This window comes from Diachasma alloeum, unplaced genomic scaffold (assembly GCF_001412515.2).
Source record: "Diachasma alloeum isolate Michigan unplaced genomic scaffold, Dall2.0 Dall_scaffold_00430, whole genome shotgun sequence".
Taxonomy (NCBI): domain Eukaryota; kingdom Metazoa; phylum Arthropoda; class Insecta; order Hymenoptera; family Braconidae; genus Diachasma; species Diachasma alloeum.
In genome coordinates this window covers 252,907-277,368 of record NW_021680569.1, presented here as the reverse complement: position 1 = coordinate 277,368, position 24,462 = coordinate 252,907, and the positions used below count along the sequence as shown (strand labels likewise).

The window sequence follows — 24,462 nt, the reverse complement described above, 5'->3', positions numbered from 1 at the left end:
CTGACACGAAACTTTATCCAAAGCAGTCCAATTAACGCTGCTGTAGCTCCCCGGCAATACTGTTAACGTACTATTAGGCGGTCTGCATAAGCAATTCATGTCCAGGAGTTCATTTCCGTGAGTATTGAGAGGATACTTCTTCCCAATGGCAAAGACATTTTCCACTGCTTTGTATATGAAGATGAAGGCTATTAAAGTAGCAAAATTCTCCTCCGTGAATCTCGTGATATAACAGACAAAGGCGCTCGCATCGATTGCCACTAGTACTATGAGAATTCCGGCGATCCAGGAGCCGATCCAAAATCGGAAGGACATGTAGTTCCACGCGGTTTTTCTGTGAACGAAATAATAGGAAGAAATCCGGTAATTACGGAATCGACTCAGAAAATTTAAGTGACGGTATCGTAATTTTTCACAGGAGATTCAGATAAAAATTACGAGACGCTCCGGAAAAATTCCGTGAAAGTTCCGTAAAATTTCCTACAACCACATTTCGCTTCGGAAATTAAATCTAATAAATCTCTCAGTATTATGAATGGGTTTGTCCCGCTCTCCTCTACTCACCTGCAAAATTCGAAAACTATTGTCTCAAACACAAGTACAGGCCCCGTAGAGCCAAGAATGGTGAGCGGTTGACCAGAGAAGAAGCCGTAACCGACTCCGCAAACGAAACCGGATACGAGAGACTCCATGGCGGCCATGTTCTTCCCGGTGGCTTCACTGAGAAGACCTCCAAACGTGATGATAGGCGAGAGACAAGCGAAGTACAGAAAGATGAAGGATGCGATGCACTGCAGTGCCATGGCGTCCTTGAAATCGGTGATGTAGAACGGAGCTTTTCTCTTAATATCGTTGATGAGCCCGCCGAATAATCTCCCCGTTCTCGATAATCCAGACTCCTCGCGGAGCTTTTGTTCGTCGGCCTCTTCGTCCACCTCCTCTTTAGGTTTCTCTTCTTTTGGCCTCTTTCTAGTGTCCTGTAATGAAAATTTTAAGCACCGAGGATAAGGCCCTGCCATTGTTGTGGGCAAAACATTTTATTTATTTGCGTATCGTGCAGACTATGCGCGCTATAGGCATTCCCATGGGACAATATGGCTTAACTACAGTTATGAATCTTCAAAAGTAACTCAATTAGAATTGAGGATTAGCGGGCAGAGAGTTTCAACGTATTTCAGTGCAAAACGACAATAGGCGAATAATCTACTGCCTGACAAAAATAGTGATTGTGACTTTAATGTGTGCTTAATATGGCACTGTGTCGTTCTTATGTAAACTTTGAGGGTCCAGGTGGCATAGAAGTTATGAGCATTTGATAATCTGTATTTTTGACACAATACACAGTTAAAACGAACATCTGAATTTCACACACCTTTTGTAGACATTTTTCAGACACTAAAAAACGTCTGAATAAAATGAAAATTTGTCTGCAAAAGGTGTGGGAAATTCAAACATTCATTTTGGCGCTGATAAAAACAAACGCCAGTACAACACAAGTTCACAAATGCAAATAAATAAGAATGTATAACACAAATAAGTAATCTAAAAATCATAAAATAGATAAAATAACAAAATAAATACAATTAATAACAATAAATAGAATAAATAGTATTATAAAAATTTTTGATATTCACCTGTGAGGGAATAGCTGCAGGTGGTTCTATTCTTATCGTCGGATCCCACTCCCCAGGTGGCAAGACGGTGACAGCATCCAAAAATTCGTCGATCCCCGCTAGTAGGTGATTTCTATTCTTGGCTTTGTAGGCGACATCGTGGAAGACCTCGTCGGACATGAGGGTCGCCATGGCCCTCCCGATCTCATGAAAGCCGGAAATCCCACCCTATTGACGGAATAATCACATGAGCAAGAGTGCCTCCTCCAAACGCTCACTTATATCGTCGGGGGGACAACACAAACACCGCGATGGAAAATTTATTGTGGAATACATCAGCCATTGTGACCATAACAATGACCGTTTCGGGGGCGTTATGATGGGTGTTACGAGAGGAATTGATGTTTATTATTACCATCGGCCCGAGAAGAATGAAGATGAATCTCGTGGGCACTGGCACTTCCGTCAAATCTCCCATCATATTGGCTTGGCTGAGGCGGATAAAGGCCGGTAGTGTTTTCTCCAGGAAATCAACCTCTCCAACTAGGATATTACTTGCCTCGGCACCTGCCGGGATTTTCCGCATAAAATGCGTATTTACCTGGGACCGATGCAGGTTCAATAATTTTTATTTACCCATTCCACGGCTTTTCCTTGATTTCACGGTTTTTTTCTTTCATTTCAATTGTTCTTACCTTGTGATTGCCGTCTCCGTTATCTAAACCACCTGAACTGTGATTTCTGCTTATCGATATACTACTGGGACTTCGATCTATCGTTGGCTCTTGACCTGGAAGATGAATATTGCTTGCAGAGTACCGCAATAAGCTTGACGTTCCATTCTGTTTCAACGTGCAGCACAGTTCTTTCTCGGGGATTCTTCTCGAATTATTTATTGATTGCTCTTGGGAATTGACAGGCTTTCTGGGGTTTTCAGAAACGCTGGAATTGTCGGCGAGAAAGAACTGCGGATTCGTGGACTCAACACGCACGAAAAAATTGAATAGAAATTTTTCATCAGCTTTTTTTCAACTCAACGTTTCAGTTGCATTTTTTTTATTTTGTCATGCGATTTCTCAATAAATATTTGATAGAAACAATTCAATAGACATTAATTTTTTCTGTTTATGAGAATTTTGAGACTTAAGTTTTTTCAATTTCAATCGACTTGTTAATGAGGAATAAAACAATAGAGCGGAAAAAATTAAATTCTACGAATTTCTATCAAAAATCAAAGATTTTGTATTAAATTTTTTAAAATGCGAAGTACTCGTAAATTAAATTATTCAGCAACGTCCAGGGTTTATCCAAGCAAATAAAGATTGTAAAAAATCTACATTTCAAACGTTTGTTAGGCAGTGCTCAAGGGATCGTGGGTTTTATCGTTTGCATGCACGCGACTTCTAATCCATTGCATGATGAAATGTCAAGGATGGATATAACTCTCCCCTTCGTGACTGACCTGTTACATTATCCCATATATTATTATTTACACGTGTAAGGTGAATAAAATTATATTTAGGTTTGAATTTAGGGTGAAAATGTTCCGAGTATTTGTCAACCACCCAAGAAATTGTGCTGATGCTGAAGATTGATGTGAATAGTGTCTCATGTTTTATGTTTGTATGAAAAATTTATGTCCTCATAGCGCTCGTATTTTTACATCCGACAGTAAAGCGTTAAAATCGATCATGTGAAATGATGAAAAATCGACGGCAATGCGAGCACCACCAGGCGTGAATTGTTTTTTTTATAGTGAAATACATAAAGCGATTCATCAGGATTACCAGGTATGGCAAGAAAACGGCTGCCGGCACTCATTCCTGTGCCACCATGACTTGCTATTGCCGGTGCAGAGTTTGATTCCTCCACTACGAAGCACGAAATGATAGAACAGAAATAGACGATGGATATTTTATGTACAAGGAATATTTATAGTGTCGTGGAGAATGTTATGAACCTATTGATAATGAAATGAAATATATTCTGTTTCGATGGATTGAAAAGGTGAGACGTACACTGTCTGAAAAAAATTGAAATTTCGGGGACAATTCGAGAGGATTTTCACCTGAATTTTCCTGATCTCTACTAATTTTCGTGAGATAATTTAATGAAATGCAATTTTCATTTATTTTTAGAGACAATTTTTAATTTTTCATTGCGCAATTTTGTGAAATTTCAGGGAATTATGGTGTGATGCTAATTTGGAAGAATTATATCGGAAATTTCAACCAACATTTTTCAACAGTGTAGGTACGTCAAGATACATTGAGATTGTTCCATTCTGTGCTTGAATTAAATCAGAAATCTGATGTATTATCCATACGCTTTCAGCTTCTAGTCTAACATTTAGATGGTTAGAGTGAAGTTAGAAACAGGACATTTCTGACGTGCCAGACAATACACGCAATAGGGTGAAGTAGCACAGTTTTTTCAAGTATATTGGTATAGATATTTATTGAATTTTAGGTGAACATTTTAATCCATCGAAATAAACGTGACCATCTGACCTTTCAGACGACACATTGCGATCCACGCGGTGAATCCTACTACATGAGGTATGTTGAATTCAGCTAACCATTGAGCACCAAAAGAAAAAAAATTTCATTCAAGATTTTATGAATAACTGTGTGAAATTGTAGTTGATTAGTTTTTTAATGCGCTATTTTCTCTTTCGGTGTTTTGAGGAGAGAAAAAAAGATTCTTGTTTCTGGAAATGTGGGATATTTCCACTTGTTTTAAGGAGTTTATCCCGTAATGATCAGACAACATTTCAAATTTTCATTATTTTTTTCTAAAATCTAAGGTAATTGCGTGGAAATTAAAAACATTTAATTAATTTTGAGAATAAGGAACTAGAGTTTGACTTTTTTAAAGGAATTTTCATTAATTTTTGCTAAAACCGAGCAACATTATATCATTTAAATTATTTAAATTAATAAAATTCAAGAAATCCTAAACTTCATTTTCTTCAAATGTTTGCAGTTTGAGAATTCAAAAAATGCGAATAATTGATAAAATACAAACAATTTTTTATTTTAACAATAACAATTTTTATTTAAAAACATGTTATTTTTTCTTTCGGTGTTTTGAGGAGAGGAAAAAAGAATCTAATCTCTAAAAATTTGGGATATTTCCACCTGTTTTAAGGAGATTTTCCCGTAATGATCAGACAAGAACTTTCAAATTCTCATTATTTTTTCTAAAAACTCACACGCTTGCCTTGAAATTAAAACCATTCAATCAATTTTCAACTTTATTATTTTCAAATGATCTCAGTATAAGACTTTAAAAAATGTAAATAATCGATAACCTCCAAAAAAAATTATTTAAAAAACAATCGTAACTTTTCCCTGAAACTAGAACCTTTTTTCTTCTCTGTGTAGTCGCAGTGGTTCCTCACCCCCAACGATTCTGTCGCAAACTCTATAACCAAGTTGTGGGGCACATAACTAACTTGCACTCCAAGTTACTCAGGGAAATCGGATGTATTGGGTTGATAGTCTATCAAACTAGCATAACTAATTCAGGGAAATTGGCTTGAACGTTAGTAAATGCAGCTGTTGGTATTTCCAACGCATACCCATCACCGGGTAACAATAATGTGACCTTGTTTGTACCTGGTACAAGGAGATACGGTCCTTTTAGGTCTTTCGAGTCTTTCGATATAAGTGCTGTATTTGGATTTGGACAGCTTGTACTGCGCGGCACAGCTGGTGTGTATGCATCACTGGGACGAGCCTGTAAATCTGATGTCAACAAGCCACGCATACCACATGTAAAGTCACAATCTGTAATTTTTTTTTTTTGCGTAATGCGTTAATCAGGCTCTGGAATGATCCACCACAATTGGGGATAAAGAAAAATAATTAAACTTAAAATAGACACGTATTTTAAAAATTCATACAAAAACCTAGCACTTCCTCCAAGAAATTCTACTGAATTCAAAAGTTTTATTCGAATTCTATTTAAGATGCACTTTAATCTCGACATTTTTTCGAAAGATCTTTATTTTTAGAAAAAAAATCAACAGATTTTTCGGCATAATTTTTTTCATAGCATTTTCATAATTAAATTCAAGAAAAAAACCTTAGAAAATATACTTAGAACTTCAAGAAAATTTCTGAGCGAAAGATCCTAGATCTTCTGTTTAATTTTTCAGTACGTGACATAAACCTAAAAAAATAGAAATAAAAATAAAACTAAAATAAACCCAAGGAAAGAAGGTATCAGGTGAATAAACGAGTGCTAAACAAGATAAAAAAACATTCGATAAATAAAAAAAATCGATAGGCAAGCGTCAGGAAGTCTGGAGAGTTTGAAGGTTCAAACAAAAAAGAAAAAAGGGGACTGTGGTGTTCACCTTCCAAGACCTTGTCCCCGATTTCACCGTGAACTCATCTCCCCTGAAATTTCCATTGATCCGCCGAGTGTTTCCGACAGTTCTGACAACGATGAATACGCCCCAAAAAATTGTATCTCTGATACCTGACCAATTCTCATCAATTTATCTCATTAATTCTGGGCTTATTATCCTGGAATTATTTATTACTCACTCTTTGACGACGAGTGGTTCCTCCCGATATCCGCCAACGACCGGATGATGGGTAGACGAGACATGTTGTTGTCCTTCCGGCGCTCGTGCTGATGCCGATGTCGCACCAGCAGAGCCTCCCTCACCTGCAATTTCCGTGTCACATTGAGGCTGAAATCCCATTGGTTTGGGAGGGGAAATGAGAGTGAGTACCTTCTCTCGGGTGTCAATTGGGAGGACTCCTTTGCTGATCATGTTATCGAGAACTAGATCGGCAATTTGCTCGAGACTGCTGGCCTCCATATCGAGCATAACTGTGCCATTGAGCAGAAGACTTCTGAGCTCGAATAATGAGTGGAGCGATAACGTCGCTACGTGCGGCTTGCTCCAGCGGTTTCCACCCTCTTCAACGTCCTCCTCGAACTTTATCCAACTGGTGAGTTATTCCGAGGGAAATGGAGAAAATAAAACGTTCTCATTGAGTAATTTTTTTTCATGGGGTAAAGGGGATGCTTTGGGGGGTTCAGGAACAAAATGTCTTGGTAATGGGTGATTTAAAGAGAAAATTCCGAGGAGTTTAGAATTTATTTTAATGGTGAGGGAATTGAGGAGAAAGTGTCAACATTTTTTAAAGTGATTAAAAAAACGTTTTATGGGAATTACCGATAACATTTGGTCATCAATAAAATTTATCCACCGATTGAAAATGTTCCACTTGTTAAATGTGAAATTATCTCTTGCGTCCGGACTTAATCCAACTGATGAATTATTCCGAGGAAAATTTTAAAAAAAATGGATTGAGTAAATGTTCTGCGGATTAAACTAAACCACGAATTAATCGAATTATGTAACAACGAGTAGTAGTACCGGGCTGTTTCTTTCCACTCCATCTCATCTCCATCCTTGACAAGCTCCTCCATTTCCGAGAAAAGTGGATGAGACTCGTGGGCATCGTCTCCGACCTCTTCACCCAGGATAAATTGCACCCTTTGTGCCGGTGGAGTGACTGAAATTAGAGTTTTATCGTGGATTTTCAAAGTTGTGGGATTCTTCGGGCTATTCATAACGGGGAAAACCCAAGTCTTGAAAAATATGTGTATAAGCATTAGCCAGGGGAATTCAAATCTCCTCGAGACCTAATCATTCGAAATAACTCAACAACCATTCGCAGTCGTGGGAGAGGGGTCAAACCAATATAATAGTGTTTTTATGGTTGAAATACAGAGGAAAAAAACCTCAAACATTTGCATTGATTGATTCATTCACTCATTCATTCATTCATTCATCTATTTATATAAAGTGCAATCAACTTCTCAATTTGAAGAGATTTGTCCCTCCATAGAAAACATAACGAGTGCGTTTTCACTATGAATGTTTACCTGAAATATGTACACAGAGAGAAGAGTTGGATGAAAATTACCTAGAAAATCGCGGCAAATTTTGAAAACTGTAAAAACACCTGTTTGTGGAGGATATTTTACCATTCATTTTTGGTTAAAAAAAAATTTATGGGGAGAAATAGTTCTCCATTACAAAAAAATTGTACGCAATATCGAGCAATCACGTTCACTGGGATAATTTTTAATGGAATGCGAGGTAAATATTAGTTTCGGAGCAAATTACCCTCACGTTCAGTAAATTTTTCCGGGCCAATGAAGAGAAATTCACTATTCGTCTCGTTCTTTTTCCCCCACGCATGAAATAATTTAGTAGAAACACAGGAAATTCGCTAGACAATTCCATTGAATTTCAACTGAACTTCCCATTAGTTTTTACCCAACTATTAAAGTATCCACAGAAAAAGGCAATAGAATGCGATTTTTTTATCCAAATTATTCTATCAAGATATTTTCTATAGAATTCCCTCGGCTCAAATTTTCCAAGCTATTTTCATTCCATTTTTCTTTTATTTTCATCAAGAAAATCAAACAAAAAAACTAAAAATTTTGTGGCAAGGAAATTTTATCGAAAATATCTCAACAGATAAGTTGTATAAAAGACTCGAATTCTATTGACTTTTTCCATAGAAATCCAATAGAATTGCCCAGCGAATTCGCTAGGATGAATTGTTCGGTAATTTTCCTCCAACTTTTTCTCCGTGTATCAGTAAACTAAATAAACGAGCGTTTCTCATAACTATAACAAACGACAAAGGGCCAACATAAAAGGCGAAACCATAGCATCATGTTTCATAAAAGTCTCTACTCCAAGTAATTAATTAAATCCAAAATGAAAAAAAACTGATGCGAAGTAAAAGGGGTATAGAAGCAGAGAGCTGATAACATTTTCTTGCTATTCGACAATATCTCGCATTCACTGAAATTCCGTGAAAACCCCGATGAATACGAGATTTTATCGGTGATTGTGGGCTTACATATAGTCTCGCCATCGGGGTCACAGATGCTAGCTAGTCGACTACCCCTTCTCGCCATCATCAATGGCCCTGTAACGTCAACGAGAAAAGCAACTCGTCTATTGCCCTTACCACTGTATTTTTGTAAATTTCACACTGAAGCATCTCCACGTGAACGAAAAAGTCTATTGTTCGATATAAGAGGGGATTGCCGGACATTTCGCCCCGCAACTCTCACAATCCCTCCATTTCTTATATTGTATTTCTCTTCCACAAGTCAGTTTACCATCGCAATTATTGCAGTGACATGAAACCGCTGAGGAAAAATTAATTTGGAAGATGGAGACGGATGAAATACTCTTGGATACGATTGAGTGAAAAAACATTCGACGTGGAAACATTCATAGGACACATCACTTACTGGGTCGCTCATTCTCGGGCTCCTCTTTGCTGTCGGGCTGACGTGGGTGGTGATGTTTGTGATGGCGACGATGTCGTTTTTCACCTGGGAGATGAACCCCCACATACACCGTGTGCGCCCTGTGTCCTAGAAATCATGAAGAGGTTTTTATGCTCGGTCATTTGTTCGCGGAGTTGAAAAGAATTGAGACGAAAATAGGCATTTTAATGGGAATGCCTATCATGTGGGGGGAGAGGGGGTTGGGGAGGATTTATTGAACGCAATCCGCGGAAAAATTGTAAAAAAACTGTGGCCTTGATCATCAGGGGGGGGGGGACATGGACAAGAGTATGGGGGAAGTTCTGGTAGTTTATGGTTGATTATTGGACACGTGAAAATTCTTGGCTGGAATTTGCGGTGCACTTTTTTGAAATTTTTGTCAAATTGTAATTGAAATGGAATTTTAAGGATAATAATAATAATAATATAATAATAATATAATATAATAATGCTTACAATAAATTATCAATCAACAATAAAAAAGGAAGGAAAATTCAATCCGCAGGGAATATTTTATTTACTCAAATAATAGTCACGTTAATCCCGAATCAATTTAATATTTGCACAGATATCTGCGATAAACTCGTCAGCAGTTGAAACAGGAACAATCGAATATGATGAGTATCGATTCACACGCGAGGCATGACGAGCCTAACGAGTCACGTCATACCCTCCCTGCACTACTTGTGACCCAGAATGTCGTTCTATGCGAGAAACACACCTCTGAAAACTGGACTGCCGACTTTGGATTCCGAGGAGTTGTGAAAAATAATGAGAGAGGCTGAAAAAACGGTTGGAAGAGTGGTGAATGAGGAAGCAATTTTATTGTAGAAGATTAATCAAGGGTTGGACTCTGCATAAATATTCCCATGATTTCAGAGGCGATGCTGCCCCTGTAGTGTTTAACCTCGGGGTCGAAGCTCATTTTGCGGAGATAACACGCAGGTTTAACGATTTCCGAAGCCCTCCCCTACGCTGTTAAAAAAAACTCAAGTTTCATGGACAGTAGACGGGTAATTTTCAGGAGAGTACATTGAGCGCGATTTAAGGGGAAGAAATTTCAGATTTCAATGGAAATGAGATGAGAATTCCGCGATTTATTTGACGTTGAAATGAAAGTGTGAGTATTCAGTACCCAATTGCGATGAATTTTCAATTAATTGAACATTCCACAATTTATTTACCGGAATTTTTCAGATTTTTGCTGATCGTCGGGGAATAATTGAACTGAAATTTAGAGTTCTCATTGATTTTTCACATCGAAGAATTTCTATAAAAAATGTCTCAATGGAAAAAGTTGTATAGAAAGATGACATTTTACAGATTTTTTCTATAAAATAATTTTTATTGGACTTTTCTATGAAAAAAAAAACAAGCTGTGTAATTTACTAGAATTGCCCCGAAAACTAATAGAGATGAAATTCAATAACCCTCAATTGAATAATACGTTCTCAATATAGCCTTCATCTGAATAATAATAATTGAACTGAAATTTAGAGTTCTCATTGATTTTTCACATCGAAGAATTTCTATAAAAAATGTCTCAATGGAAAAAGTTGTATAGAAAGATGACATTTTACAGATTTTTTCTATAAAATAATTTTTATTGGACTTTTCTATGAAAAAAAAAAAAAAGCTGTGTAATTTACTAGAATTGCCCCGAAAACTAATAGAGAAGAAATTCAATAACCCTCAATTGAATAATACGTTCTCAATATAGCCTTCATCTGAATAATAATAATTGAACTGAAATTTAGAGTTCTCATTGATTTTTCACATCGAAGAATTTCTATAAAAAATGTCTCAATGGAAAAAGTTGTATAGAAAGATGACATTTTACAGATTTTTTCTATAAAATAATTTTTATTGGACTTTTCTATGAAAAAAAAAAACAAGCTGTGTAATTTACTAGAATTGCCCCGAAAACTAATAGAGAAGAAATTCAATAATCCTCAATTGAATAATACGTTCTCAATGTAGCCTTCATCTGAATAATAATAATTGAACTGAAATTTAGAGTTCTCATTGATTTTTCACATCGAAGAATTTCTATAAAAAATGTCTCAATGGAAAAAGTTGTATAGAAAGATGACATTTTACAGATTTTTTCTATAAAATAATTTTTATTGGACTTTTCTATGAAAAAAAAAAACAAGCTGTGTAATTTACTAGAATTGCCCCAAAAACTAATAAAGATGAAATTCAATAACCCTCAATTGAATAATACGTTCTCAATATAGCCTTCACCTGCGCGAATGAATGAAAGCACCATTACCTTCATAATCCTTCTCCGAAAAAGACTGATGCGTGATACGTGCGCCAGGATCCTTGGGCGCTTCATCATCTCCGGGATTAGTGCCTCGTCCGTGGCCACCGCCACCTCCGCCCCCGGGCTGCATCCACGGGCTTAAACAAAGAAATGAACATTAATACCTGAAAAGTGGAATTCATTCGCGTTTAGCAATTTAGCCAGTAACAATGTAAGCCAGGTAATTTTCTCGCGCGTGGGCGTCGGTCTCTTCCCCTGATAGCATCTACCCGCATGTCAGATAATTCTCTACAATCTCCGGTCTATTTCATCGGCGTGGAGTCACGTGAGTCGCTTCACGAAAAAGTGGATGCGTAAATTCAACATATAACATTAATTTTTTTTAATTTCTTCGATGATTTCAACTGCTGTTAGAGAATTACTCTTGACATTTCACATTAAAAATAGAAATTCTCAATAGAAAAAATCTAAAGTTGTTAGATTCATTTTCTTAACTACTTTTCATTGATAAAAAAAATAATTTTCAACAACAACAGGTTTAAAAGTATTTTTTTAATAGTTTTTATTGATAGATAAATGAATTTTTTCAATGAATATTCAAATATTTAACGAGGTTCACATTCTCAGGTCTATGGGACACTAAAAATTATTGAAAATTTCTAAAATTAAAGGAAATCTATTTCGAAATTTTCGCGTGAGTAAACAACGCTATAAAAAATTCTTAAAGTGCAAAAAAAAATTGAAAACAATATAATCTCCAAGTGGATAAGTAAATCGATCTCACAATATTAATTTTTTTAAACTTCCTCGAAATTCGAAACACTGTTGGGAAATCGCTCTTGAAATTTTGCATAAAAAATCAACATTTTTAAGAACAATAAATTTTAAAGTGATTTTTTACGTTTTTCATTAATAAATCAATGAATTTTTTAAATGAATATTCAAATATTTAACAATGTTCACATTTTGAAGACCATATAACCCAAAAAATTATTAAAAATTTCCAAAATTCAAGCAAATATATCTCAAAATGTTTGCGTGAATGATCAATGTCATAAAAAATTCCTAAATTACAATTACAATACAATTTCCAATCGTTATCTTACACCTACGTGTCGATCGCCACGAGAATCGTCAACCGAACCAACCGATTCTCCTACCAATTGTGATGCAACAGCAGGTGCTCGACCGGGTCTTATACCCAGGACAACAAAACGCCGCCAATGAATGATCATCACAAGCGAATCTCCCAGCCTCAAATTCATCAGTGCAATAATCGTAACATCGCAACGACTGCACTTCCTCCGTGATTATCAGCCGGAATGCCGAGTGGTGAAGGTCGACGGCGAGGTCGCAACCTCGATAAACAGTCTATAATTCCTCATGACCCGAGAATATGACTTGATAACGCCCGAATCGCCTTATCAGTCATGCGGAATCTATTCGCAAACGACTTCAAAGACAAATTGCTCGTTTCGCCTAGACGACAAACATTTCATCCTCTGAAATTAATTCACTCGTTGTCGAGTAGTAATTGACAGTTACCTCCGACTGGGGCAGAATGGTTTGGGGGGACGAGAGTTATTTCAGCACAAAATATTAATTTTTTTAAACTTCTTCGTAAATTTGCGATACTTTGAGAAATTTTTCTCGAAATTTCACGTGAAACATCTTGATTTTTAAAACACTGATCGTTTTGTCGTGTTAAATCAATTTAAAAAAAGAAAGTTTGAAATGAGTATATTTTATACTAGAATCAAGTATACGCATGAATCTGATTCAAGAATAAAATATACTTAATTCAACAAAACATAACAAAAATGAAATTTAAAAGAATTTTGTATAAACGAAAATGTCGTTTTCGTTATTTCGTTTATTTTTTCAAGTAAATTTTGTTTCAATAAGATATACTCGGTTCAAGTATATTTTATACTCAACTCAGATATATTTTTTTCCGTAAAAATAAAGAATCATCAGGTTTTTGAATTTTTAATGGAATTCCAGCTTTTAAAAAAATGAAATTCTAGGCAATGGAATCTGTTGTTAAATGACTTCAAAGCCAAATTACCCTTTCAGCCTAGATGACAAACATTTAATCCCCTGAAATGAATTCAGTGGCTGTCTTTTCGGAACGAACCAACGGTCAAGATCACGTGTCGTCCCTGATAACTGCCGGGCAGCAATTGAATAATTACCGCAGTAATAGTAACAGTTACCTTCGACTGGGGGGCGAATGACGTGGGGTCGACATTATAATCTCCCCTATCCTGATTGTTTAATTGCCAGAGGTCAGCGGGAAGAGCCGGCGAATGGCTGTCTCAATTCTACACTCAAAATGAAACAGCAGTTTCATCATGCGGCTGTTGACAATCAACCAAGTGGCAATTCAATCGTCATCGATCACTCGCTGTCCAGAGCAGACTCCATGTAATGATGATGAAGTTGTGATTGAGTTGTATCATCAGATTCTGTCCGCGTGGGATTGAAATCAATTTCTATTTTACGGGGATTGGAAGCGTGGCACTGGTATTGTATGTTCATCAAGGGAGTATTAATTGGAAAAGCTGGAGCTTGATGAGTCTCAGGGAGTCCGGATGAGAGGGATGTCCCTGTCAATTGCTAGGGAAAACGCATTTTCTTCGGTTGAAGTGGAGGAGAAAGTTTCATCTTATTTATGAGGATTTTTTTTTATTGAAGAAGGTGAAGCTGGGAGTCTTGACGCGTCTAAATCCATTTTGTTTTATTCATTCGACGACAGATATGAAATTATTTAGAAAACGAGTCGTTTTGAAAGAGAAAAAATCTGGCTTTTTGTTTAAAAATAATTATCTTTTTTAGTGAATACACAATTACCAAAATTTGTTATTCTGTCTCGAAATGAACTCCAAGAGACTATTCAGTGTCAAATAAATACTAATGGAGGAACAATCACAACATTATTTGATGAACATAATGGAGAAGCCCTTGTGACAATAGGCATATCCCTTTCAATTGCCTGAGAAAGTGTATTTTCTTTAGTTGAAGTGGAAGAGAAAGTTGTTTGACGTATTTACGACGAATTTTTTTTTTGAAGAAGTTGACGAAGCTGAGAGTCTCGACACATTCAAATCCACTTCGCTTTATTCTTTCGACGACAAATATGAAATTTATTTTAAAACGAATCGTTTTAAAAATGAAAACAACCTGACTTTATGCTGAAAAATAATTTTATTTTTTTAATAAATCCACAATTACCAAAATTTTTATTCAGTCTCGAAATGAACTTCAAGAGACTATTAAATGTCAATTGACACTACTATTTGATGAACATAATGGAGAAGCCCTTGTGACAATATCATTTTTCAATTCAAGTGGATGACAATACGGCCTCCTCCCACACTCCCTGCGATCGGGTGGGGTCTAGATGCTCTGTTGTTGTAGCTCAATGTCGCGCTATATGAAATAAACGTTGTGGCAACGCTCATATGCGGAAATATTTCGTTAAGAGATCGAATTGACAGCGTGAGTCAGATTTCTAATGACCGCCTCGACTCATTCCCCCTTTCTGCACTTCCGGAATTCTGGGATTACGTGAGAAATAAGTACTCTTACGTCGTTTTTTCATTAATAATTTGTAAATAATCAAAGAATCTTTCATTCTAAAAATTAATTCTCATTTTACATGACAAATCCGACGATTAAAATCATAAAATTTCATTTTTAACGCTGAGTTGGATAATATTTTCATTTTAATAATAATAATAATGAAATAATTTAATGATAGTAATAAAATATTGAATAAATCTGGGATTGATGAACTCAATTTTTTCAATTCTTTGAAAGATTTGAAACTAATTTTTCTCTGACATTTTCAAAGAAACATTATTTCTTGTGCAGTATTTTCTTTCCATTTCTTGAATAAAACAGGAGTTTGTAGTGCACGCGAGTCTCAGCGAGTGCAATCTTATTCGCCATGCAAGGCCACACAGTTGCGCTACCTGTTGCATTTACCCAGGAACACGTCTTCACCTATATTCCATTGGCATATGACCCGTGGGATCATTGAGAATTGAGTACGTAATTGTGGTTTTATCATTGGGGTGTAGTTAGAATGTAATATCGGATTGGCACTCGTAGAATTTGCTTGGAATACTAATTAACCGTGTGGAAATAATGAAGGAATCGTGGAAAATTTCCTGGAATAATTTTCCTCATCTCTTCAACATTCTGTGCAAAACGTTGAATGTTCGACAGAAAATGCTTCGTGATATTTTATTTTAAAACAATTCCTCGTCGAGATAATTTTATGTTTAAAACATTAGAATTTATTTAAAATTTAAATAAATTTGCACTTCAGCTTTTAAAAAATTTAAAATGTAAATTTAAATTTTCGATGTTGTGAATTCATCTCTAAAACTCAACGGAATAGAGCCTTTTACGCAAAAAAATCCATTGATATTCGAATAAAAGCTTGAATTTTTAAACTTATTCTGCAAAAACGAATATGACATTTGATTGAATTTGCGATAAATTAAGAATTCAGAGAAATAATCGCTTGTATTTTCTATCTTCAATTATTTTTATTGTAACATGTACCTAAAAATAATAATTTTATTAAATATTCATCTCAACTGATTAATCAATAATAAAATCACACAGAAATTTCCTGCAAATTTGAGATCGTCAAAAATTTGAAAATGTTCCAGAGGCATTTATCTCATTAATAACTGATTATAAGAAAAAACATCAATATACCTTTTTCATAGAGAATTAAATTTTCGACAAAAAATATTTTCTGACATTTTCCCCTAAAACCCCCCTCATTAAGATAATTACCTTCAACAAGACATAAAAAATAGAATTATGACGTTTTCCTCTTCATTACTGAAATACTCAATTCATAACAATCAACATGGCCTAGCATATCATTCCAAGTCTCCGCGAGAGTCGAACCGGTTTTTCTCATCAACAGAAATCGATACAGACATCCAATAGGTCATCACTGCCTTCAGTATTGAATTTTCCTACAATCGCCGATAGCTCCATCGCGGCCGTGCGCCACCAAGGCCGCGATGTTGTCATTTCCACCTGAATCCACCTATGAAACTATCCCATTGTGTCCCTTAGACTCGAAATTAAACGCGCCTGGAGCTTTCCTAGTCATGTACACCAAATTAATCATAGCTCAATGCCAATTATGAGAGTCTTGCGGTTGTACTCCTAATCACTCTCACTTTGAACCCGACAATATCCATAAATGAGGTAATTACATGCCTCAATTTCTCGGCTGAATGCACTTTCAAAACCCCGTAGTTGACGAGAATTTCAATCATCTGGGGAATTTCATCCACAGAAAACTGTCCTTTGTACATTGAAATACGCAATTATCAGTGCTGTTGTGTGTCATCGTGTTATCGGGGATCGGAAGTGTTCGACATCGTTATAAAACCCTCTAAACAATTGTTTTTCATTGTGGAATATTAAATATTAGAATATATTCAGAGTAGAAATAAATTTTTCTCGGGAAAATTCCATTTAAAAAATGAAAAAATTACCTCTTTTGCCCCACAATTCTCCGAGCCGTTAGAAAAGACAATGTTTTTTCTCATAAAATATTGAATACTAGAAAATATTTAAATTACAAATCTTTTTGAAATCTAAAAAAAAGAAATTAACGGGATCAAAATAAATTGATGCAATGGAATGAAGAGCGGTGATTAGACGACGATAATTGAGTTTCAATTATTAAATCATTTAAATAACACTACGGGAGAATTTCTCAAAGATAAAATTCCCCTTTCCGGCAAATCTAATTTTAACGTTAATTCCCTATTCGTCCCTCAAATGAAAAAAATCATCATTTTTCCATCTGCTCCCCAAAATTCCCGGAGCAAAGCGCCTCGTCTAAATGCAAATCCGTCGCGTCAAGAATTATTTTGAAAAATTGAGAAACATTTTTCACACGACCAGTTACAACACTTCAGAATAATCTTGACACGCACTGAATAATGCAAAATACACATTCTGTCATTGAGCATAACCGATGGAACATTGAACCCCGCATACGGCGAATACAATATTCCCCGTCAGCTGTGGCCCGGTGGCACCTAAACATCGGCCCCAATTTGTGTGTCAGTGGGTAATGGGTAATATTCATGAGCCGAACGTAAAAATGCATCGGTACCTGGAAATTTATGCCCCGCTCCAATTATCCCCCCCGTGCCCTCTTATCGCGGATAGTCGAGCGAACGGTGGTAGCATTTCGCGAATTTATCAATGACCGTTAATCAGCGCAATGGGATATTAATTGGGTAATTAATTCTTCGATAAAATCGAGTCAGCTGCTGTTATGAATTACGCGCAATCTTATCAGGATGAGTGTCATATGGAGAAAATTAACCTACTTGCGTGGATGGCAGGCGTTGTCTCTCATTTCGTATTTATTTACTCAGGTAAATTTTATTTTTAAATGGAACGTTTATCGCGTGTGTAATCACTGGGTATTCATTGATCTTGAATGATTGAAATTGTTGGAATTATTTAATTTATGCACATGCCACTGATGAATTTCAAACCGTCATTGTCTCACGAGTACGATTGATTGATTGGTTGATTGATTAAAAATACATCATGTTTTTAAAGTAAAAAATACTCGTGACGTTTTGATACGTCATTACGACTCAAGTGAGAGTGCACACGGCGGTGAACGGTGAGCGACTGTTTACTACGTAGCCAGTGAAACGTTTTGGTCCGTCCCAACGCACATGGGTGAAGAAATAAAGATACGTCGGGTGTATGAACCGGCTATTGATAAGAGTTGACACGCGGGTGCGACTATGTAGACGCGTATTACGGGCTTGTCAGTGTGGAGGAGTAATGATTCAGTAAATCACGGCCGATGGAGTGGTAATTAGATGGGGGTAACTGAGTTAGAGTTATTAGATCACTTTAATAATGTCACGGGAGAATTTTTTTGTGTTAAAATTCCACTTTTTTGTAAATTAAATTTTAACGGTTGTTCATTCTTTTTTGATTGGGTTTGAATGGAGCTTATTGTAGGGTATGTGATTGGATGTTTTGAGGTTTTTAATAAGAAATTTTGTGAGAACCCTTTTCGGAGACCTGTTAATTATTTATTCAATGATTTTAGCCATTTTTGAAAATAAAATTGATATTATTTAAAGAGAGTTTGTAAAAATTGCCGACGGAAATTGTGGAATGTAAGAAAATGGGTAATTAATCAGATCGAAATAAATTGATAAGGAGAAATAACGAGTGGTGATTAGATGGGGATAATTAAGTTGGAGTTATTAGATCATCTTAATAATGACACAGAAGAATTTTCTAATGTTAAAATTTCACTTTTTGGTAGATTAAAATAGAATGTTTATTCATTCTGATTTGATTGATTTTAAGTGGATTTTAAATCTTCGTAATTTGTCAAAATGTAAACGATTGTAAATCGTTTTAAATTATTGTTGTCTATTGAGGTTTTTAATAAATAAATTTGTGAGAAATTTGTAGGAGGTCAATTCATTATTAGAATTTATAAAAATTTCCAACGGACATCGTGGAACTTATAAATTGACAATCAATTAGATCGAAGTAAATTGATAAAATGAAATAAAGAGTAGTGATTAGATAGGGATAAGTGAGTTAGAACTATCAAATGGCTTCAATAATGTCCAGAGAATTTTTTAATGTTCAAATTTCACTGTTTGGTAAATGGAATTTTAATGATTATTCATTCCTTTTTGATTGATTTTTAATGGAATGCAAACTCTGGTATGTGTTTCGATGATTAAAACGATTATAAGACGTTTCAAATTATTCATTATTGACGTTTCTTCATCATGCGAGGTTTATTAATTACTTATTCAATATTTCCATTTATTTTAAAGAATTAAGTCGATATTATTGATCCAAAATCCATAAAAATTCCCAATGGAAATCGTGGAACTTGGAAAAAAATTTTCAATCGATTAGATCGAAATTAGTCAACACAATCAAATAAACATTAGTCATTAAATGGAGATAACTGAGTTGAAATTACTAGATCATTTTAATAAATTCACAGGAGAATTTTTTAACGTTACAATTTCACTTTTTGATAAATTGTATTTTAATATATAATGATTCTGATTTGATTGATTTGGAATGAATTTCAAACTACGGTATGTGATTGAATATTCCAAATAATTGTAAGTCGTTTGAAATTATTATTGTAAATTGTGGTTGTTAATAAAAAAATTTGCGATCAGAATAAATTATACCTCATATAATATTACATCTCGCATTTCCACTAAAAATTAATTCATCATCCGCCCAAAAAACATCAAAATGTAGTTCATAACAACCGAGGCCCTAAAGGTAATCAAAACAAAAGCGGGAAATGAAATCACTAATAAAAAAATCGTATAAAAATCCGCATTAAACCGTCAAAAACCGGCCGACCACCAAATTTCGGCCGCTCCTACACTAAACATCGACAACTTCCAAATCACCGAGCAAACATTCCACGTGTACTTATCACTTTCCGAGTTCATAAAAAAATTCCTCACTAAATTCCTCATTTTTCACACGTGCCTCATAGACATTTCTGAACCTCTCGAGTGATAATTAATCTGTCCCTCTGAGAACTTGCGCAACCTTCGACGGAAGGTGTATAATTACGGATTGATTGCAACACATGTGAAACCGTCAACAAGAGGATGTGAAAAGCAAAAACAATATGAAAATACTGAATATCCCGACGCATTGCTATCGATGCATATTAAAATTGAGTGATTCACACCCGCGGAGATAAAATTTTTCTGCTGAGATTGCAATTCGAGGGGCCGTGGATAGACATTCCAATGGTCTCCCACCTGAAATGGATCAGCACCTTGAGGAGTATGCGCTGGCAACTGTACGAAACCGGCGCTAGCTGGTTGATACCAGATTGGATTACCTTTAATTACATGATAAGATGTCTACCGAGCCGTTAAGAAGGAAATGAAAAGGTGAATTTGTGGAAATAAATAATCCTCATCCCTGGAAATTGGAGAGATCAGAATTTTTTATCATCGTTAAATACAATTACGATTAAAAAAATCAATGTTTACTGGTTATTCACCTTGATCTCCGGCGTTACGACAGTCGGAATAGATATCATATCACTTCTAATCGGAGAAACAGGAATAGTTTCACGGGTATCGATCCCCTTCCGGGAATAAAAAATTCTGACATGAGACATTCAACCGAAAAATATAATGAAAAATGGACGGAGGTAGACGAGAGCGCGATCACTTTTTAAATCCTCAAATCATCCCACTTTATTCGTATTCATAAGATTGATTGCTCGCACTGAAGGTCGCGAACCTTCACTCGATGAAAAAAATTGAAAAACAAAATTATTTTCTGGAGGGCCCAGTGCCCCGTGAGGATGTCGACGTTACCGGTGGAAATGGGAGACAGATTCCCTGGCAATAAGAGGCGTATGTCGTGGATCATTGCGGCTTATCGCGAAGTACTGTAAGACTATTGTAACTGATTAGCGGAATCACTTTGCTATTTCTCAAGGACTTTACAAGTGTTAATCGACGTCTCGTGACATTTTGTATTTGTGTAGAACATTCATTGAGGACATGAATTTATGTTTCGTTTTTTTAATGTTTACAATTAATTAAATGATTGATTAATTAATTAATTAATTAATTAATTTGTTCATTTATTCATTTAGTTATTTATTTATTCATTTATTCATTGTATTTGTTATCGATCCGTCTTACAAAAATTTCTAAAACACTTAATTGTAAATAAATTAATTAATTGGATTTTTAGAATCAAATTTTAATCACCCAAGACGATAAATCCCACATATGGAGCAACACAGGAGTAGAACGAAGCCAGGGAAACAACATAAGCCGACTCGGGGTTGACCCTGATGGGTTAAACAACTTGTGACGAGAGCTCCGCGGGGGTTTTCAAAAATCAATGGCGAATGACTTAATTCATTCCAACACTGCAAACTTCTCCCCAAACCCAGCTGGATTATTCATACTCACTCTTTGCTCGACTGGCTCGTTGAAGAAGTTCCCCCGAGCCAGTAGTGGCCACCCCTGTCACCTCGTAAATTCCCTCAGACCAGAGCTAACAAGATCCCTCTCATGTCTTGACCTCGAAATATTCCCCGGGGAAAATCTTGTATTCACACGGACCTTGTCATTCTTGTGGGGTTCCAACCACTCTAGAAATGAATGAACGACATTTCGTGATGTATTTTTGACAGGGAAAATTCTTAAATTCGTAATTTAGTTCTCAGATTAGAATTATCTTATTTTTAATTGTAATTACATGTTACATTTCATGATTTTTTTCCCCGTAAATTGAACTTTATGTCACGCGCAGAAAAATAAATAGTTTATGCCAATCAAAGCAATAAATTTAATTTTAATAAAATAAATCGTTTATTTGATTCAAATAACGTTTATTTAATTTAAAATAAATCATTTTTCTGGGTGCACTCTTCTGAAAATTACTAGTCCTTTGTCCACGAAATATCATTTTTTTCCTAATAATAAAGTCTACAAACAAAAAATTGTTCAGTTCTGGATGAAAAAAAAAAAAAAAAAAAATTCAAGATTTTTTTTTTTTTTTTATTACATGGAAGTATCACCAGTGACAAAGGATGAGTCGAAGTGTGTAATCACTCGAAGCAGGTGTGGGACATGCACCTTACGTCACTATTTCTTTTATGAAACTAACATTATACAGCATAAAACGAGCGATGAAATTAGACGAGCCGAAGACTTTGATAACGCACCGCTCATACGCTAACAATCCACGACATTAAGATTACGAACAGTTGTGTAAATAATCGTCCTACGATATGAGGAGTGTCTCTCGACGTTAAGAGAAACGGAGGGGAATCAAATCGCTTTGCGTGTTGGAAATTGTCGATCACATGAGCGGCCCGAGCTAGGGAATACTCTTGCAGGATGAAAATACTTGTCATGCACATGTATTCGCACAAACTTCAATCGGTTCAATCGGAATCACAATAGTAAAGAGTAAAAAGTCTGTTATTCATAGACTCAACTCAATCGAAACCGACAATCCGCTCGTGATTTTGTCCCCGCGCGATGAAAAATGAATATTAATATCTAGCACCAACCCACACTGTCTTTTTATAGTTTTGCATTGAAGTCAAGCCACTGGAGTGGCCGTATACATAGCTTCCTATTAGAATGCTTTCATTGTCATTCGGTGCAACTGCGAAATTTCAAAATGCGCGGAATAAAATTCCGAGTTTTGATGAAAGTGGAGATGTTTTTGGTGGAAAACGAAATCGATATTTTAATAAGAATTGAATATGCATTTTGTAAATGGTGGTAATTACGCAGATGGATTGGGAGAGCTTGAATAAATAAATAAAAGTGAAGATACTTCAGAGCTATTTTCGAATGTGAAGTGTCAACAAAAATATTTCGCAGCGTTTGTTAATCAAATGAAAGAGAGTACGAATGCGAAATGAGGCGGGTGGTGAACAAAACGGCAAAGAGACTTTTCAGATGCAATAAAAATGAAGCACTCGATTTTTCGCGTAAAAAATGAAAGTGTTCATTGGAAAATCAGGATTTAATGAAAAAATAATGGGAATTGTCAATATTAGTGGAATTATTCGCAAAAAAAGAGTGATGAGGGGGAAGTTTCGAGGAATGTATTGAAATTGAATTGAATTGAATATTAAAATTGTTTTGATTTCGTTAAAATTTTCTCATTCAGGGGAACTTTCAATTCCATGAAACTTTTCCCCTCAAATTAAATTCAACATCACTCTCTGGGGGGTAGTTGCTCGGTTGTCCATTAAATTCGAAATTATAGGTTAATTATTGAGGAAAAAGTAGTGACAAAATAAAAGAATTCAATATTAAAACTGATTTTATTAAGGTTTTCTCGTAAACTTGAAATTCCGTAAAACTTCTCCCTCAAATTGAATTCAGAATCGCTCTCGATTGTCCGTAACATTTCAGACTTTGATGATATCGCGGGCGCTTTAAAAATGAAAGAGATCGAAAGTGGGTGGAAAAGGGGAGACTTGACGATCGAATTCTTCCCCCGCAACATTCTTCCAAAATAGCCCTCGCCAATCTCCCAAAAATTCTCCATAAATCTGAAATCTCCACTTCAGTCACCCCTATCGATATGATAACCCCAAGTCCCTTTATCCAAACCAAGAAGATCAAGCCAATCAATCCGAGCCGCCACAACACACCCCAGTGATAATTTAAAAAAATCAAAATTTCAAAACAAATAAAGTAAACGAAACATCGAGAAGATTTTCGATGCACAATAAAAATAAAGTACTTGACTTTTCACATGAGAAAAAAAGCTCTTCATTTAAAAAATGATGGAAATTGTCGATTTCAGTTCAATTGTTCCCAAAAAAATTAGTGACAAATGAAAAGTTCAGAAGAATATTGAATTGAATTGATTGAAAATTGAATTAAATTCAGTATCAAAACTTTTCGATTCCTCAAAATTTTCTCATAAACTGAAATTCCATAAAACTTTTCCCCTCAAATTGACTTCAACATCACTCTCGATTGTCCATAAACTAAAGAATTTAATAATACAGGGGGTGCCTAAAAAATAAACGAGATCGAAAGTGGGTGGAAAAGGGAAGACTTCACGATCGAATTCCTCCCCCGCAACATCTTCCAAAATATTCTTCCAGCCCTCCCAAATTTCCCAAAAAATTCCCCATAAATCTGAAAAGCCCAATGCAGTCACCCCTATCGATACAGTACCCCCAGATACCTTTATCCAAACCAAGAAGATCGAGCCAATCAATCCGAGTCGCCACAACACACACCAGTGATGATTAAAAAAAAAACGTGCGGCGCGTGTTCGCGGCACGATAGCAACTGGCGCTGGTAGAATGTGCAAGCGCCTTTACGCCCTGTGTATTGATCTACCCCTCTACACTCGTGATACTGTATTCCCGACGGTTCACCCCCTCGACAGAGCACATCCCGAGCGCACCGTAGGGAGGAAAAAAATTCAAACCCCACTTCTGCCATTTCGTCCCTTTCTTATTTTCTCCTCTCACTTGTGCCCTTTTCACGAGAACGCGCACTGTCACTAGGCCTAGAGGCTCTCGTCCGAGTCCTCCCTTTTTTTCGAGATGAGGGGGCGGGAAAATCGATCTAAAACTCGTGCGGGGTTGTTCAACTCCCGGAATTGCGATTTATCGTGGGATTCCGGGGGCTC

At 35.9% G+C, this 24,462-nt stretch overlaps 1 protein-coding gene across 9 annotated transcripts in view; it reads right to left on the bottom strand.

Annotated features, from left to right (window-relative positions):
• LOC107042236 (sodium bicarbonate cotransporter 3) overlaps positions 1-24,096 on the bottom strand; it is a 28,843-nt gene extending 4,747 nt beyond the window's left edge. For 2 of the 9 annotated variants that reach the window (XR_001461138.1, XM_015263189.1), the window contains exons 1-13: positions 17,613-17,907; positions 11,236-11,366; positions 8,922-9,047; positions 8,522-8,590; positions 7,015-7,153; positions 6,361-6,580; positions 6,170-6,293; positions 5,234-5,404; positions 2,309-2,403; positions 2,029-2,214; positions 1,635-1,841; positions 565-977; positions 1-334 (exon numbers count right to left, since the gene is read on the bottom strand). Coding sequence is in view for 8 of the 9 variants with exons in the window: in XM_015263189.1 (XP_015118675.1) it covers positions 1-334; positions 565-977; positions 1,635-1,841; positions 2,029-2,214; positions 2,309-2,403; positions 5,234-5,404; positions 6,170-6,293; positions 6,361-6,580; positions 7,015-7,153; positions 8,522-8,590; positions 8,922-9,047; positions 11,236-11,366; positions 17,613-17,641 (2,244 nt within the window). In the remaining variant the exon portion in view is untranslated. Of the gene's footprint in view, positions 335-564; positions 978-1,634; positions 1,842-2,028; positions 2,215-2,308; positions 2,404-3,400; positions 3,485-4,123; positions 4,187-5,233; positions 5,405-6,169; positions 6,294-6,360; positions 6,581-7,014; positions 7,154-8,521; positions 8,591-8,921; positions 9,048-11,235; positions 11,367-12,341; positions 12,372-17,612; positions 17,908-21,254; positions 21,437-24,009 lie in introns of those variants that run through there. The other 7 variants (XM_015263190.1, XM_015263192.1, XM_015263194.1 and 4 more) reach the window with 7 other exon arrangements.
• Between the last annotated feature and the right edge of the window lie 366 nt (positions 24,097-24,462).